The 16278-nt window shown below is 42.9% G+C and overlaps 1 protein-coding gene and 1 long non-coding RNA gene across 5 annotated transcripts in view; both read left to right on the top strand.

Annotated features, from left to right (window-relative positions):
- The window catches only part of LOC310686473, a 209427-nt gene that overhangs the window by 16425 nt on the left and 176724 nt on the right, over positions 1–16278 (top strand). The gene's annotated exons all lie outside the window — the stretch shown is intronic.
- Positions 5414–16278, top strand: part of GABRA2 (gamma-aminobutyric acid type A receptor subunit alpha2) — a 73757-nt gene continuing 62892 nt past the window's right edge. The window contains exons 1-3 of one of the 4 annotated variants that reach the window (XM_083460052.1): positions 5414–5886; positions 6768–6855; positions 10374–10489. In XM_083460052.1, coding sequence (XP_083316178.1) covers positions 6788–6855; positions 10374–10489 — 184 coding nt within the window. In that variant the 5' untranslated portion in view covers positions 5414–5886; positions 6768–6787. Of the gene's footprint in view, positions 5887–5957; positions 5981–6424; positions 6856–10373; positions 10490–16278 lie in introns of those variants that run through there. The other 3 variants (XM_083460049.1, XM_083460051.1, XM_083460050.1) reach the window with 3 other exon arrangements.

Below are 16278 nucleotides of genomic sequence, written 5' to 3'. Positions count from 1 at the left end.
ATTGAATTTTAAAAACTTAAAACTCGAAACCTGGTCATAAATATAAGCACCAATTTTGAGAATTGGCCATATTTTTACTGCTACTTGTAGCACAATACTACTCTTAATGTCATATTTTATAAATTGCTTCCTGGTCACTGACCGTATTAAAGATATTTGATTTGCAGATTCTTTGATATTCTAACAATGCCACTTCTTATTTACTTTAGAGATACTTTTCTGTTAGCACTGTTTTAGTTTGTTTTGTTGCTATGGAATTAATTTAAAAAATGCAAAAATAAAAGATAATTCAGTTGCCGTTATTATTATTATTATTAAGTTTGTTCGTTGCTTTATCCTGCCCAGGGCAACCCACCTAGGTACATTAAACTCCACCTAGGTACATTAAAACCAAGAGGAAAGATAAATACATTAAAAATATACCACCCACTTCAAAAAGGCCTGGTTATAGAGAAACAGTTTCATCTGGTGCCTAAAGAAGGCATCAGGTGAGCCTCACTGGGGAGTGCTTCCCATAAGCAGGGAGCCACCCTCTGGACCTCTTGCAAAGGAGGCGTGTGAAGAAGGGCCTCAAATGATGATGGAAATGTCCATATAGGTTCATATGGGAAGAGGCCATTCTTGGTGTATTGCAGTACTGAGTTGTTTAAGGCTCTATAGGTCAAAACCAGCCCAATGAACTGGGCCCGAACACTAATTGGCTGCCATTGCAGTTGGGCCAGAATCAGTCCTATATGTTCAAACCATCTTGCCTTAGTTCAGACCCCTTCCACTTATATGTGAAGCTGGTGTTTTAAAAAATTCACTATGAATCTCTTTGCATCTAGTTACAATCCAATCTCATTTGCCATTTTGTTGCCCTTACAATCCAGTTCTGCTTGGGGTTCCCGTTTTGAGTAATTTGCTATCATCTTCAAATTTGGCTAAGTTACTCCTGACTCCAGACCATTATGAATAGATTGAATAGCCCCTGTCCCAAAACAGCGCCTTAATCAACTTCAATGTTTACTTCCCTCTATGGACAGGAGCTTTCCTCAGCCCTGCTCAGAACTGGCTCAGTATTTACAAGCTGTTCCAGTGAGTATTCAGAAAAGCAGCTCATTGACTCCTGAGGATTCTCTTCTGGTTCATAATATTGGCACTGATGAAAATCCAATACTGCTCGGTGCAATGCAACTGAGTCACGGTTGTAACAGTATTCCAGGGATCAGAGATCTAAACTGGGGAAGAATGAGCTGGAGAATACCAGCCAGGTTAAGATGGTGAGTGTATGTGTGGGAGTTCTTCTCCAGCTCATTGTAAAGAGCTCTAGGGGCATAATAATCCATCTTGTTTTTAAGGTAAACATTACAAATCGCTGAGTTTCATATTCTCAGTCAAAAATTATGAAACTTGGTGACATCTCTGTTCCAAGTGTATCTTTCAAGCTTTTTTTCAGTGAAGATCCATGGTGAAAAATAATAATGATCCAGCTTCTCTGCAATCTCCCTATCCCTTTTCATCTCATCACATTTTAAATAATGGTACAACTATTTTGCACCTACCCCATCCATTTTCTGCTTCATACATAAAACAACTTTTTATTGCTTATGTTAATGTTTTTGGTAAAGTGCCCCACAAATTCTATTTTGCTTCCTTTAACATTTATTTACACCGTTTTTGCCAGAGATTGTGCCCCTTTTGATTTTCTTCATCTGGGCAAGACTTGCTAACATCCTATGTTTAATCTTTACTGGTTTTGTTTAACCTTTTCTAATACTGTTTAAATAGCCTTCAACCATTCTGAAGAGATTTAAGTATCCTTACACTTTCAGTCTCCTTCCTTTCAACTGTTCCTTCATATTAAAGACCTTTTCTTTGATATGGAAAGCCTTAAACTGTTCTTAAACAGAAGGGGGGGGGGGAAGAATTAGAATTCTAAACTATAATCATAATCACAGCAGCATACAGATACACTAATAAGATAGGAGTCAATGCAAAATACAAAAGGAATCCAATGTAATCCAAATGATGTTTTATTGGAATCAGTGGCGGGTAGTAAATCTTTGAGCAGCACAGAGCCTTTCCCCCCAACCCGCCTCTCCGTGAACAGTTCTGTGAAGTTTGAAAGCTTTTTGGCCTACCCTATCAAATGTTTGCTTTAATAAACACTAACATCTGAGCCAAAAAAGAAGCTGGTGTTCCCTCTTTTAATTTTTTAAAGACGGTATAATGCTAGAGTTCCTGGATTATTTTCCATTTACATATATGTTGAACTTGACAGTACTATGCTCATCATTCCTAAGTAACTGGTTGCATGTACATTTCAGTACCAGACCCTGGTCGTAGTTAAGATTATGTCAAGGAATATCTCTTCCTCTCATTAGCTCCATAAGTCACTGTTCTATGGAGAACTCATACTGTATGTTGTCCAATCTAGAAATGTTGTCTGCTTGCCATAACATGAATGAACATTTACTCAACATGTGGGTAGTTGAAGCCACCCATTATTTCTTATTTAGTTACCTCCCTAATATTTTTCTCCACAGTGACACCACCTTGAGAGATTGGGTTAGGGGGCAATAATATGTTTCCAGTACTATATTATTTTTTAGGCTTAGTATTTCCACCCATGAAGATCACATAATGGTATTTGTTCCCTTTTATGGGATTCCACATACCCTTTGACACACAGAGCTATACTTCCTTTAATATGCACTTCACAATTCTTTCAATAGATTTCATATTGAGGCACAGCTGTATCTCACTGATACTCAGTTTCTGATATACACACTATATAATATTTCTGAATTCTCTTTTACTACCAAGAACTCCCAATTCCCTATCCTTGGCTTTGAGGCTTCTGGTATAGGGACACATAACACAAAAGCTAAGGAGCATTAATAAGAATTACCGTATTTTTCGCTCTATAAGACGCACCAGACCATAAGACGAACCTAGTTTTTGGAGGAGGAAAACAAGAAAAAAATATTCTGAATCTCAGAAACCAGAACAACAAGAGGGATTGCTGCACAGCAAAAGCAGCGATCCCTCTTGCTGTTCTGGCTTCTGGGATAGCTGTGCAGCTTGCATTCATTCCATAGGACACACACACATTTCCCCTTACTTTTTAGGAGGGAAAAAGTGAGTCTTATAGAGCAAAAAATACGGTAATTCCTACTGCATCCAAACTTGTTGCTCTTGACTTAAAGACACTGAGGGGATTGCATCCATGTTTAAAAGTTAAGGGGATATTTTATTATGAGTTTGTGTGTGCTAGACTTCCCTGTGTTATGAGTTTTAGACTCCCCACCTGTTGTGAGTTTCTGGGTACCAAACACTGAACCCCTGGGATTTAGCAAAGGTTAAACTATAAGCCAGGCCAGTTTCTTGAAGAGGTAATGGCATGGGAGATGATCCATTCAGAAGACAAAAGGAAGGTAATGGCCCATTAAGAAAGCTACATGAGAGGGGCTTTGTGACTGGACAAATAGGAGGGGCACCTAGTTAGTTAGTTAGTTAAAAAGACAAAAGCTGAGAGTCCTTGGAGTTTTTGCTGGTGTGGCAGGTAGAAGCCGAAAGCAAAAAGCTGCAGGCTGTAAAAGGGAGTAAACTGGAGTAGAAGGTCAAGAGTACAATGGCTGATTTCTGTTTGGATTCAAGACTGCAACTATTGGATAAGCAAGACCCTTTTCGGGTGTTAATGCTGTGAACTCCTCCATCACAGGTTGTAGATACAGTCATATCTCATGTTACGCCCGCTTCAGGTTACGTGTTTTCGGGTTGCGGCCGTAGGAAACCCAGAAGTACCGGAACAGGTTACTTCTGGGTTTTGCCACTCGTGCATGCGCAGAAGTGCTAGATCGCGCATGCAGAGAAGTGCCAAATCGTTCTGGTGCCTGTGCAGACACAGCGCTTCAGCTTGCGAACGCTGCAGGTTGCAGACGTTCCTCCATCACGAATTACATCCGCAACCCGAGGTTCCACTGTATGTGTAAATAAACCATGTTTCATAAAGACACCACAGTCTCCACTGTGCCTCATTTCCAAAAGGAAGCACAAACCCTGGGTAAAGTGCACCTGGAACCCCTGGAATCCTGCACCACTCAGAGATTGTGGTGGGGTGCAACAATATTATTCCATTTTATACAATGTTCATGGTTTACTAGATTGATGAAGAATCAGCAGCACTTATGGAGGTCATAATGACCTGTTTTTTTATGGGGAAATACTTATTTTTTTTAAAGTCTTCTGTTCTCTCACCACCAGCATGTTTTACAGCTTCCTGTTATGCTGTTGGGGGGATGAATGAGAGAGGCAATGGAAGCAGCTCTTTCTATACTTTGCTCACCCCCCTTCTGAGTGCACCTTATGAATGCCAGTCTACATTGCTGCAAGCAAGACCCACTTTCCCCTCGTTTGCATTTCATCACCTGGGGGAAAAAACACACCGAGACTCCAGAGGAGCGAGATCAAAGAGAGGCAAAGCAGAGGAGAACAGGGTGGCGGAGACCCAGAGAGCCTGAAACAGCTTCTCTGGTGCACATGGATCTGACAAGTGAAAGGCTAAATTAAGCAACAGCCCCAGCCTCCTCCTCCTCCTCCTCCAGCCCATCTATTCTCCAACATCTCCAGCAACTGCTGCTAGTGCAAAGCAGGCACGGAGAGGGACGTGTCCCCCCCCCCAGCCAGCTTCTCTCCCCCCCCCCCGCCCCAAATCTCGTGCCGATGCAAACTTCTGGGAAGAGCACGTTTCTTGGGTGTGTGAGCGGCCGGCCGGGATTGCAGTAACCTGTCTGGATAGATCAGCCAGAAAAGGGATGCGCGAGGAAGCAGCCGAGCAAGCGCCAAGGGGGCTGGGGGTGCGGGGCGAGCAGCTGCAATTGGGCAGCGGTGGGGAGCGCAACTCTCCCCATCTCCCCCCCTCCCCCTGGGAGGTTAACCCCGCTGCCTCTGCCCGCTTTGCTACGGGCTAAATGAGGAGGAGTGGGGTGGGGGTGGGAACGGCGCCGGCTGCTTCCTCCTTCCCTCACGGGGAGACGACGCTCGCCTCAGGCCGGGCCGTTGCCACGCGAGCTAGAACCACGCACGTCGCGGAGGCGTCTACCTCACAACGAAAAAAGACCACCCCCACCCAAAAAAAAGCCCCGCCAGACGGCGACTCCACCGCCGCCCGGTTGCTAGGCAAGGAGGAAGGGGGGGAGACACGATACGACGCCCTGCGTTAGGGCCCGGCCGAGCCCACGCCCCGCTCCCGGGTGCCTCGGGGCTCCTCCTGCCCCGCGGTGCTCCAGCTGCAGCAGCAGTGGCACCGGTAGACCACCACAAACGGCTCTTTCCCCTCACGGTGTCTCTCCCTCTCTCGGCGGCTCCGCCCCCTCACTGTCCCCGTCCCCCCCCCCCCGCCACGCGCCCTCCTCCTCCCGCCTTTCCTCGCTGGAGCCCCCGGGGGCGCGTGCCAGCTGCATCCGCTGCCTGCGCGAGCACGCGTTTGGCGCGCTCGCCCTCACTCCCTCACACACACGCACACGCACGCGGTCGCACACACGCAGAGAGAGAGAGAGAGACATACCCATATACCCCGGACTGACTGACTGACTGACTGCTGCTGCTGCTCTACGCCCGCCTCGCGCTACTGCTCGCCTGCTTTGCGCGCGCACGCACATGCACACACACACGCAAACACACCGCCGCTCTGGGTCCGCTTCTCTTCGCAGGGGCTGCTGCAGTCGTCTGGAAGCCTCCCCCCTCCCTCTGCCAAGTTTCCTTCTTTTTGAGCTCCCCCCCCCCACTCTCCGGAGCCTCGCTAGGGAGGACTCCCTCCTCAAGCTCGCCAAGTCCTTATTAATATCATTATTATCCTTTATGTTTTGGCTGCTCCTTTGAGCGCCTCCTGGTGCTCCCAAGGTAGGCTCCCTACTTGCTCTCCCTCCCTTCTTCTTCTCTCTGTCCCTCTGCCTCCCCTCCCTTGGAATGAGTGGAGAGTGAGTGGTTTCCAGGGGTATGTACCAGAATGAAAAGGAGATGTGTGTTTATGGGTGGTTTGCATTGGGGAGAGGGAGGGGGTGATAGAGGATGCTTTGGCTTTGAACCTTTCCTCCCCCCTTCAGCCTATTTGAGTGAGACATTTGGAAGCTGGGGAGGGGGAGAGGAGGCTTCTGCAACTTTGCGCTGCGCCGCGACTGTTTTCGTTGTTGTTGTTTGCGAATTCCGCCTCTCTATGAATTCTCTCTCTGGACATCTATCTCCGTGACTGTGGCAGTTATTATCTTTAAGCAGCTGTCAAACATGTTCAGCATTCGGAAAGAGCTGGGCTGCCTCGGTTCACGGCAGTGTCAGTGAACCCCTTTGCAAATGCCTCTCTCCAACCCCCCCCCCCACCTGCCACATCTTCCTAAAAAATTTTTTTGCTTGAAGATGTAGCGAAACCAACCGAGGAATTACTGATGGACTTTTTTTTTAATATATAAGAAAAAGATAGGGGGAAGTCTTGGATTTCTTTCTATTGCATGGGAGTGAGGAGGAAAAGCAACATTTGCTGCATCTGCTCATATGTCAGTTTTGATTATGCACTGCATGTAGAACAACACATGATCTGGGAGGAGGACGGAGATGTAATAACTTGTTAGTGTGGGGTGGTTGTTGCTTTTTTTAAGCGGGGGAGTGCTTCAGCGACCCATGGGTCCAAAGTCTTCATTGAAGTGGCATCTTTTTGTCGGTTTGAATTGAAGGCATCGCTTGGTTGGGAACTGATTCCTCTCTCTCTCTTCCTCCTCTTACATCGCTAGGAAGAGGAAAGGAAGCAGCTATGAAGAGGAAACTGATGTTCTACATGATGCAGTTGGTTCTCGTTTTGTTGGCGTGCTTCTCTGCAAGGTGAGAGGAGGTTCTGCTTCTTGATCAACAGCAACAGAGATTGCCTTGTTTGCTGCTAGTTAGCACCGCTCATATACACTGGGGTTTGGGCAAGAAAGCTCTTCTTTAAATATAAGATCAGTTGGTACGCAGCACAGGTGAAGTAAAGGAGGAAGTCCTGAGGTTGTTGAAATGTTAATAACTTGTGTCAAACAAGTCTTTCTAAAAGCCAAATGACAGTTTTCGTGATGCCTCTGGAAAGAAGAGCACTGTACAATCTTTCTGTGCAGCCTTTGAAGCTATGCAATGTTTTCTGGAGTCATTGTGTCACTCTAGTTATATCACGCCAGTCCTCATGGAGAATAAGGAACAGGAAAGAAACCAAAACACTGAAGATAATGGGATATTTTCCATGTGGACGTGGGTTGGAACGGGGAGTATTTTTGGTCAACATAACAGAACACGGAGACATTTAATATTTAAACCTCTAGGTGGAGATAGTATACAATTCCACAATCCCATAAAATAAAACAATAACCTGATTCATTAATCAACTTTTGATGTTGCTTAATAAACTATATATCTAAAATGATGGCATTATAAAAGGCAACTTAAAATGCATGCTTAGGTTTGGTTTTACCTGGCACCTCTATGCATCCAATTAATGATGATTTCTAACTTCATTTTGCTCATAGATCACAGCTTGGGCTGCAGTAGCATTCTGACTATAACATATTTTTGCATTTTATTTTCCTCAAAATCATAAGAAACTCATCTGATAGTGAAAAGCAATGCATCCAATTTTAGCCAAGTAATTGGCAATATATTTCAGTGGCTAGAATTAAATGCTGCTTTGAGGTTTTGATGTTTTCGGTTTATCTAGCCAGCAAGGATGCTGCAGTATTAGTTAAGCCACAGTGGGCCTGGTCCTTTTACTCAAGTGAGTAAGTCTCATTGCTGCCAAGGAGTCAACATGTGTACCTAAAGACTACTACATTCTTCTATAATTTTCAGGATTAGACTCTAATAGGAATATCAGTGTTAGTTTTTATCTAATAATTTGCTTACAAAACTAGTATTTCTTTAATACTGGTAAAAATATCTGCTTGTATACTACATGCAAGTGCTAACAATAGTATTTTAAATCTTATTGACAGCTCACATGTGAAATACTAAAGTCAAATAATTACTTGTAAGCGAAGGTTCCTGAAATACCACAAACTGCAAAAAAACAGCAACCCATAAACATTTAAATGCTTTGTCCATGTTGTTGAATATTCCCATTTTCTTAATTTCTCAATAATGTTTTATCCATATAAAAGTAGTATTGTTTCACTTGATTATTTACTTTGTTTTAGTTCGGACTGTGCTCACATTACAGAAATTGCCTCAGAAGGAGGATAGCATTAATCATGCATTCAAAAAAAACCAAATGTCAGAAATAACTGTAGATTATTGGGGAAAGACAATGTATATCATATTCTTTTTATGCTAGCTGAATATTTGGAACTTGTATGAAAGGGGCATCTAAGCATCATAATTCTGAAGCAAAAATTTGGTTGTTACTATAAGGTTCATGGGAAAGATCCATACAGGGAGCAGAACTGACGTCCAAAGAAATACAACAAGGCCTTGGTTTGGATTTTCCCAGTTTAAGAGACATTTGCTTTTCAGCACCAGTCTTAAGTGGACAGCAAATGAAGGAAGTCACTGTGCTTGCTGCTGTTTTTCAGAATGGGGTGAAGGAGGATCGGATTACTTTTCATTCCTTTTTTTCTCCATGGCATCTTCAAAACTGAATTTTAAGCTTTTTCTTCTTCTTTGCCCCCAATGTTTATTATCCTGGAAATCCGTTGAATTAATATTTTTACCACAACTGCTACAATAATTTAACAGGATTTGTTTTAAGATCCATACATATTTTAGACTCTCTTGTGGTCTGCTGCTTTTCTATCTCATTGCAACTACCCATGATTTATAATGTCAGAAGCCAGTTTTATCACGACAGCTTCTCTCCATGTCTTGTGTGCTACATGGTCACTGAGTGAAAGCATAGTCAGAATGCCTTCTCAGAAGATGGCAAAGGTGGTCCAGGATGAAGACCATGCTTTTCACATCCTGATATTCCTTCCCATGCAAGCGTTCATTATAAAGAAATAGCTGCAGTATTTTGTTTAATTGTATTTAACGGTACAATTGTATTTAACCATAATGAAGAAAACCAGAATTTCCCAGTCTTTTCCAAAATTCCAGTATTTTATGTCTTTCTCATCAACAAATGTATGTGCCCCAGTTACATTGCAGTTCTGCTTTATTTTTTTTAAACTTTTTATAGAAAAAATAAGCTGGTCCGCCCCGCTTTCCCAAATATATTTATATTTCTCCATTGCCTTGTGAAGGAGCACCAATAGCAGGTGTCAATGGCAAAGACCTTACAGTTTGCAACCTGTGTCATTGGGATGCATATGAATTGTTTCCAAGGCCTTGTCACTCAGTGAATGCATCAAGGCCTATGAGTCCAATAAGGTCCCTACCGGCCAATTCTTTCCAGTGTTCGTTCCCTGCTTTGCTACAAGGTTTCTTGGAAAAGGAAGTGGGTAGCAGGAGGTCCTGACTGACAGTGATCCAATTCTTGGAAGGACCTGAACTTTTATTAGAAGAGCTGTGGCTTAGCAGTAGAGCATCTACTTTATGCAGAAGGTTCAATCCCTGTACGTATCTCGAGATTGGGGATGGCAGAATCCCCAGTCAGGGCAGACACCATTGAGCTAGATGGACCAATGACCTGACTCCATATAAGGCAACTTCCTGTGCTCCATGGTGTATTGGGCTTAGTGGACAAAGATCTACTCTTGAGTTTGCTGTTACAGGTTTCACCTTACTATGTACTTCAGGTATTGCAGGTAAATACAACTGGATGCATCTCTTGTTTGCAGCACTTATTTCAAGTGTTGGCTTGTAATCAATTCTCAGAGAAGTTGTAAGGAAGTGGACAAAAGTGATATGGGTTGCACCAGTGATTTTGCCACTATTTTCATTTGTTTTAAGTTTTTTAAACACACGCACACACACAAACATACATGTTGCCTTGCTAGATCACACCAAGGGTCCAAGTTGGCCGGAATTCTGCCTCCAACAGTGGTCAGCCACTTTATTTTCTTTGATTGCCAGAGAAGAAATTGGAAGAAAGAGAAAAAGCATACCCAGCTGGGGTGGGGATTTAAATATCTAGTAGGAAAGTTTTGGATAGGCTTGGCTGAGGAAGCAAGCATACATAAAACAGAGAAGGACATGGTGAATGAATAAGAAAAGGGAAATGGTAAATATTAACATTGCTCACATAATGAAGTGTGGTGGCTAAAGTTGGGTCCTAAAAATGAAAAGCTAAAGAATGTTGATTATTCGCTAAGAAAAGGGTGGCATCTTCAAATAATTTGTATTAAATGCATATACAGAATATTCAGAGCTAATAAATACTAACAGTGTAGTAAATGTACATAGAACATATTTAACATTTTTTTTTTTAAATGTCTGTTTAGATCAGCATCTGTTGACCCCAATGAAGATGAAGCAAAAAATAACATCACCATCTTTACAAGAATTCTAGATAGGCTTCTGGATGGTTATGATAATCGTCTGAGACCTGGATTAGGAGGTAATGAATAACACTTCATTTTGAAAAACAAAAGACCTCATTGGGTAATTAGAATTCTGGTGCTTAACATGTTGATAATTTTGCCTGAGAATATTGACCTGTTCTTCAACCCAAATAGTGTCTACTATTTTGATACTAGGTTTAGGAAAATTGAATCTGTTTATATTTCTGAAAGTGTGACAATTTTGTAGCATTTGATGTTTGCCACTTTGTTCATAGCCTGCATTATTTTGATTGTTTTTTTTAAAGATAATAGTTTTTACTAAGGGTTTTTATGTTACAAAACAAATAAACAGGGAAAGGTACATCTATTTGGTTTTGACTGCACAGGAGATCATTACAGCTGAGTAATCCTATATAAATAGTATAATCACCCCAAGGGTCTGATGTGGGTACTTTGTATTATACAGGGGTCAAGCCTCTGACCATTAAACCGCCACTGAAATCATTGGAAGGATTCCCAATAACATCATGGTGAAATAACAGTGTGGTTTTGTTCCTTTATAAGCATTTGTTAAGGTCAATAAATGGCAGCTCTGTTATGGGTTACCTTTGCTTGAGCTCAGAAAGAAAGAGGGTGAAATTTGGAAATGGCTCCTACAAATTGTTTACATGTCCATCTTTCTCCTAGATGTCAAACAACTTTTCTTTTTTCTTTTTAAAAAGCTAAACTTTCTTAATGGCAACCTATCTCTTGCTATTCAATTGCCTCCATCAATTACAATGGTTAATAGTGTATAAACATAATAGCTAATGGCACAGACTGTTCAAGAAGATCAACTAGGTCACTCCCCCTTCCAATCCTGTGGGACTTGTTTATCCACAGCAAGATGTTTAGGTTACCCAAACCTCTTTCATCTTGAGGACACAGAGCTGCTTGTGCCATAGATTCAAGATCAAAAGTATTTTGAGCTAGAACTGCAGAGCTCGGTGTCAAAGCATCAGGTTCCTCAGATTCTTGTCACAGGCCCCATAGGTAAAGATCTACAGAACAAGAGCCCTTTGGCTCTCACCTCTTCCTCAAGCAGCTCTCAGATACAGTGGTGCCCCGCAAGACGAATGCCTCGCAAGACGGAAAACCCGCTAGACGAAAGGGTTTTCCGTTTTTGAGCTGCTTCACAAGACGATTTCCCCTATGGGCTTGCTTCGCAAGACGAAAACGTCTTGCGAGTGTTCCGATTTTTTTTCTGCCCCCCCTTTTCTAAGCCGCTAATAGCTTTTTAGCCGCTAAGCCGCTAAGCCTTTAATAGCCGCTAATCCGCTAAACCGCTAATAGCGCTAATCCGCTAAGCCGCTAATAGGGTTGCTTCGCAAGACGAAAAAACCGCTAGACGAAGAGACTCACGGAATGGATTATTTTCGTCTTGCGAGGCACCACTGTACATACATACATACATACATGAATACATACCTACCTACCTACCTGCAGGGTGACAGGAGCAAGACAAATAAACTCAGCTTCCAGCTTCAAAGTGTTTCCACTCCTTCCCTTTCCACACCAGCCTCTGGCCCAAGCAGCTCTCAAATCAATGCTGTTGATGGCAGCCCTGGAAACAGCAGTCATCCCCAAAAGCAAAGCAAAGGGGGGAGGGAAGCACCAAATACAGTTGCAGCCAGCAGAAGAGTCTTTGAGCACAAAAGGGCTCCCGCTGTTGTTCTTCATCCTTGTGCAAGGATCAAAAGCAAAGCAGCCCAGGCACAGTTAGCTGAAACAAGCTAATCTACCCCAGCTTTAAGTAGTTTTCAAATGGTTCCAAGGAATCTTAGTGTTCCTCAGAAGTTGATCAGGAGTTCCTCAATGTGAAGATGACTAAAGCTTCCCTCAAAGATAGTTGCCCACCACCACTATCAATTCCTCCCTTGCAACACACAGCTGCAGAGTCGTTCTCTTGAACACTCTTAATTCTCATGAAGCAATGGTGACACTCAAGATATATGGCCCTCACTGCACTTGACCTAAGCACGAACACTCATGTGGCCTTCCAGATGTTACTGCTTTCATTCCTCACCATTAACCATGCTGGTGGGGCTCACAGGAGTTGGCGTGAAACATTACCTGAAGGACCACAGGTTCCCTTCCCCGGTGTACCAAAGACACAGATCCCTTTACATTAAAATGAATGACTTACTGGTTCTTATGAAACCATTACAGTTGTTGTGAGGTGTAGAATAGTAAGCATAAAATACACTTTTAAAAATGCAGTGTGGCTTGTTTGTTGCAAGTTCATCTTGAATATATCCAAAACCAAACCACGCCAAGAAGCTTGCTTACCACAGTCCGCAATCAGAAATGTACAAGAGGACTATCTGTCCCCCACCAGATGCTGGGTTCACCAGCTGTTATAATAGAATGCAGGGGTGAAAGCTGGTTTTTTTTTTTTTTTTTGGAAGTACTTAAGTTGCAGTGAATGTGCATGTCAAGATGATGATACCATAAATGTGCAAGGTGGGCAAAAAGGGATAATGATCATATAATCACTTTTGCTATGCTGGCTTAAATAAAATTTAGATAAATTGCTATGGTTAGGTGAATTTTCTAACCCAGGAGTACTGAAAAAATGGGGGGTGGAAACCTGAAATGAAATGCCAACTCCTTATATATGAACCTTCATTGGTTTTTATTTTATTTTATTTTTATTTTTTTGCTTATTGATGGAAATCCTGCAATGAAATCTAAACAGAAAAATTGTAAGCAATCTCACTTAGATGCAGTCTCTGGAGCAGTTTTGCTGAGAATAGAACTGAAACCAACAAGTGCTATTTTTATGCAAGGAGGCGAGGCAAAAGCTATTCTGCATGTGCTGGAAATGTATGGCATTTAGCACGGTGGGGAAAATAAACAGAATATTTTGTTGGTGCACAAATTTGAAAAAGCTGATTGATTTCTTCTTTGATGATGGGTGAATATAGAAAACCAGCTTTCCTTGTGGGGAAGCCTCCTCATTCTTTTCTTAGAAGTGTGCCAAAGCATGTTACAGTGCAGCAATATAGATGACTATGCCTGTTTTTTGTAGTATTCTGTGGTTGCTTTTGCTCACTCCAGTTACCAAGTAGTTCTGTTGCCATGGAGAACCGATGTATTCTTCCATGTATTGCTGCAGTACGGCTTTGTCACAACTTCCTGGTTCTTTGTTTAAGAAAGTAGATGGTTTAATATGTTCTCACAGTCTTAACGTTTTGTTCATACTGATAATGGTGTTACTACAAAGGGCTCAGTAATTTCTTGCCCCCCCCCGTCTCTTTGGATTTATTCTCTTTCTGTTGGGAGGGGGACACCCAGTTTCTTTAAACAACAAAAACAAAAAAACAGAAGCTTGCCTTACTGTTAAGTTCTAAAGCTAGATACTTTGTGCTATCCTAACTATTCATGGCAAAAATTTAAAATTGCGATTGAGATGGATGTGTGAATATGGGCACAGCCAGGCCTAGCACTACCATCTGGAGGTGCCAGACAAATGTCTGACACCAATACAGTGGTACCTCGGGTTAAGAACTTAATTCGTTCTGGAGGTCTGTTCTTAACCTGAAACTGTTCTTAACCTGAAGCACCAATTTAGCTAATGGGGACTCCTGCTGCCGCTGTGCCACCGCTGCACGATTTCTGTTCTCATCCTGAAGCAAAGTTCTTAGCCTGAGGTGATATTTCTGGGTAAGCGGAGTCTGTAACCTGAAGCGTATGTAACCTGAGGTACCACTGTATGGTGCTCATCACTGAATAAGTGCCCCAGTTTGGCCTTCTTGATAGCTCCAGTTGTAACCACCATCTTTATTTCCACGAAAATGCATTTATTTATTAAAAACATTTAGAACCTACCTTGTTAAAAAAAAAAAAAATGTGAGGATGGCAACGAGAAGTGCCCATAGCAGCTGAATACAAAAAGACAAGGGATAGCTTTAAAAACAACTACAGAGCAATCATAATTCCAGGGTGGAGCAGTGTAGCCGTACTGCATCTGTAGCCCCATTGCTCACACTGACCAGGATGGAGGTTGGGTTGGGAGGCAAAACCCTGCTATTCGCTGTGCCAGCCTGGAGCTTGGATACTGGCCAGGCTCACATTCAGCACATTGCTGTCAAGTGGTGGCAGTAGGGATGGCTCAAGTTCCAGTAGATCAGGCTTCCTCAACCTCGGCCCTCCAGATGTTTTGAGACTACAGTTCCCAGCATCCCTGACCACTGGTCCTGCTAGCTAGGGATCATGGGAGTTGTAGGCCAAAAACATCTGGAGGGCTGAATTTCAGGAAGCCTGCAGTAGATCCTGGGCTGGGTCTACCCTCATAATGCCTAACTTTGGAGCTTTCCATGGGCTACCAGTAGGGGGGATTTCAGCAGCAGTAAATCTACCCACCATGTTTTTAGAACGTGAAAGGGAGAGCTTTACATTGGAGGCATGGTGGAGGCCAGCGGAGGTTGACAGAGCTGTTTCTTCCCCCATCCAACCACACACAGATACATCACCAGCATGGTTAATCAGGGGTTTAGCTGTAGTCTTAAGAAATCACCAGAGCAATAAAAACAGTTCAGTATAACAAACTTAAAATACCAAAACATATCAGTACAGGATCTAAAAGCCTTTTGTGGCCAGAAAGGCTAACTAAACAGGATGGTTTTAGTTAGAAACTCAGATATATAATCTAGGTGCCAAATACCTCCTCAAACCAAGGTTACAGTCACCAAAACAGAATGTCTAGTTGTCATTTTTGTGCAAGTCTTATTTTTCAAATGATGGGCTGATTGACAGATTATCAGTTAAACATATGGCTAGTTCAGATGACAATCTTGATCTAGGTTAAGAGCTTTGAGAACTTGAAGAAGATCCAGGGACAGTCCACATATATATTGACCTACTCTGACCTCTTTTTCTTAATGGCGATGCAAACCATTCATAACATAAGAATATTCTTCACAACTGTGAGCAGGGCAGTGGGCTAGGGTAAGTGAACCATAGAATTATAGAATTATACAGTTGGAAGGGACCCCAAGGGTTGCCTAGTCCCATCTCCTGCAATGCAGGAATCACAACTAAAGCACCCATGACAGATGACCACCCAACCTCTGCTTAGGTAAAGGTAAAGGGTAAAGGGACCCCTGACCATTAGGTCCAGTCGTGACCGACTGGGGTTGCAATGCTCATCTCGCTTTATTGGCTGAGGGAGCCAGCGTACAGCTTCTGGGTCATGTGGCCAGCATGACTAAGCCGCTTCTGGCGAACCAGAGCAGCACACGGAAATGCTGTTTACCTTCCTGCCGGAGCGGTACCTATTTATCTACTTGCACTTTGACGTGCTTTCGAACTGCTAGGTTGGCAGGAGCAGGGACTGAGCAACGGAAGCTCATCCCGTCGCAGGGATTCAACCCCCCAACCTTCTGATCGGCAAGCCCTAGGCTCTGTGGTTTAGACCACAGCGCCACCCACGTCACAGCTTGCAGTCTAGTGTTTCCCAATTATCGGTGCTTATACTGCATTTTTTTTTTATTTTTAGATTTGCCTTGAGAGCATCTTTAAATCTCTATTTAAAGAGATTTTTGTTTTTTAAAATTCTGCACAGCTCTACTCAAAATGGTGGCACTGGAATATAGAGGGCATATAGGAAAGGTAGAGAGCACTGCTCATGGATGGTACAGTCTACAGAATCTGCCACTTTCTGGAGCGGGATTGCAAAGGTGCAGGTGCAAAGTAGGAAACCACTCATGTCTAAATTAATCAATGTGAAGGAATTCTCTCATAAGTTTCCTGCAACCAGATCCATTAATCTGGTTGCCTATAGTAACTCTCACTTTAAGTTGAT

The sequence above is a fragment of the Podarcis liolepis genome (genome assembly GCF_965112155.1).
Source record: "Podarcis liolepis genome assembly, chromosome: 9".
NCBI lineage: Eukaryota > Metazoa > Chordata > Lepidosauria > Squamata > Lacertidae > Podarcis > Podarcis liolepis.
Note: the sequence above shows the minus strand (reverse complement) of the source record. Positions and strands in the feature narration are given on the sequence as shown.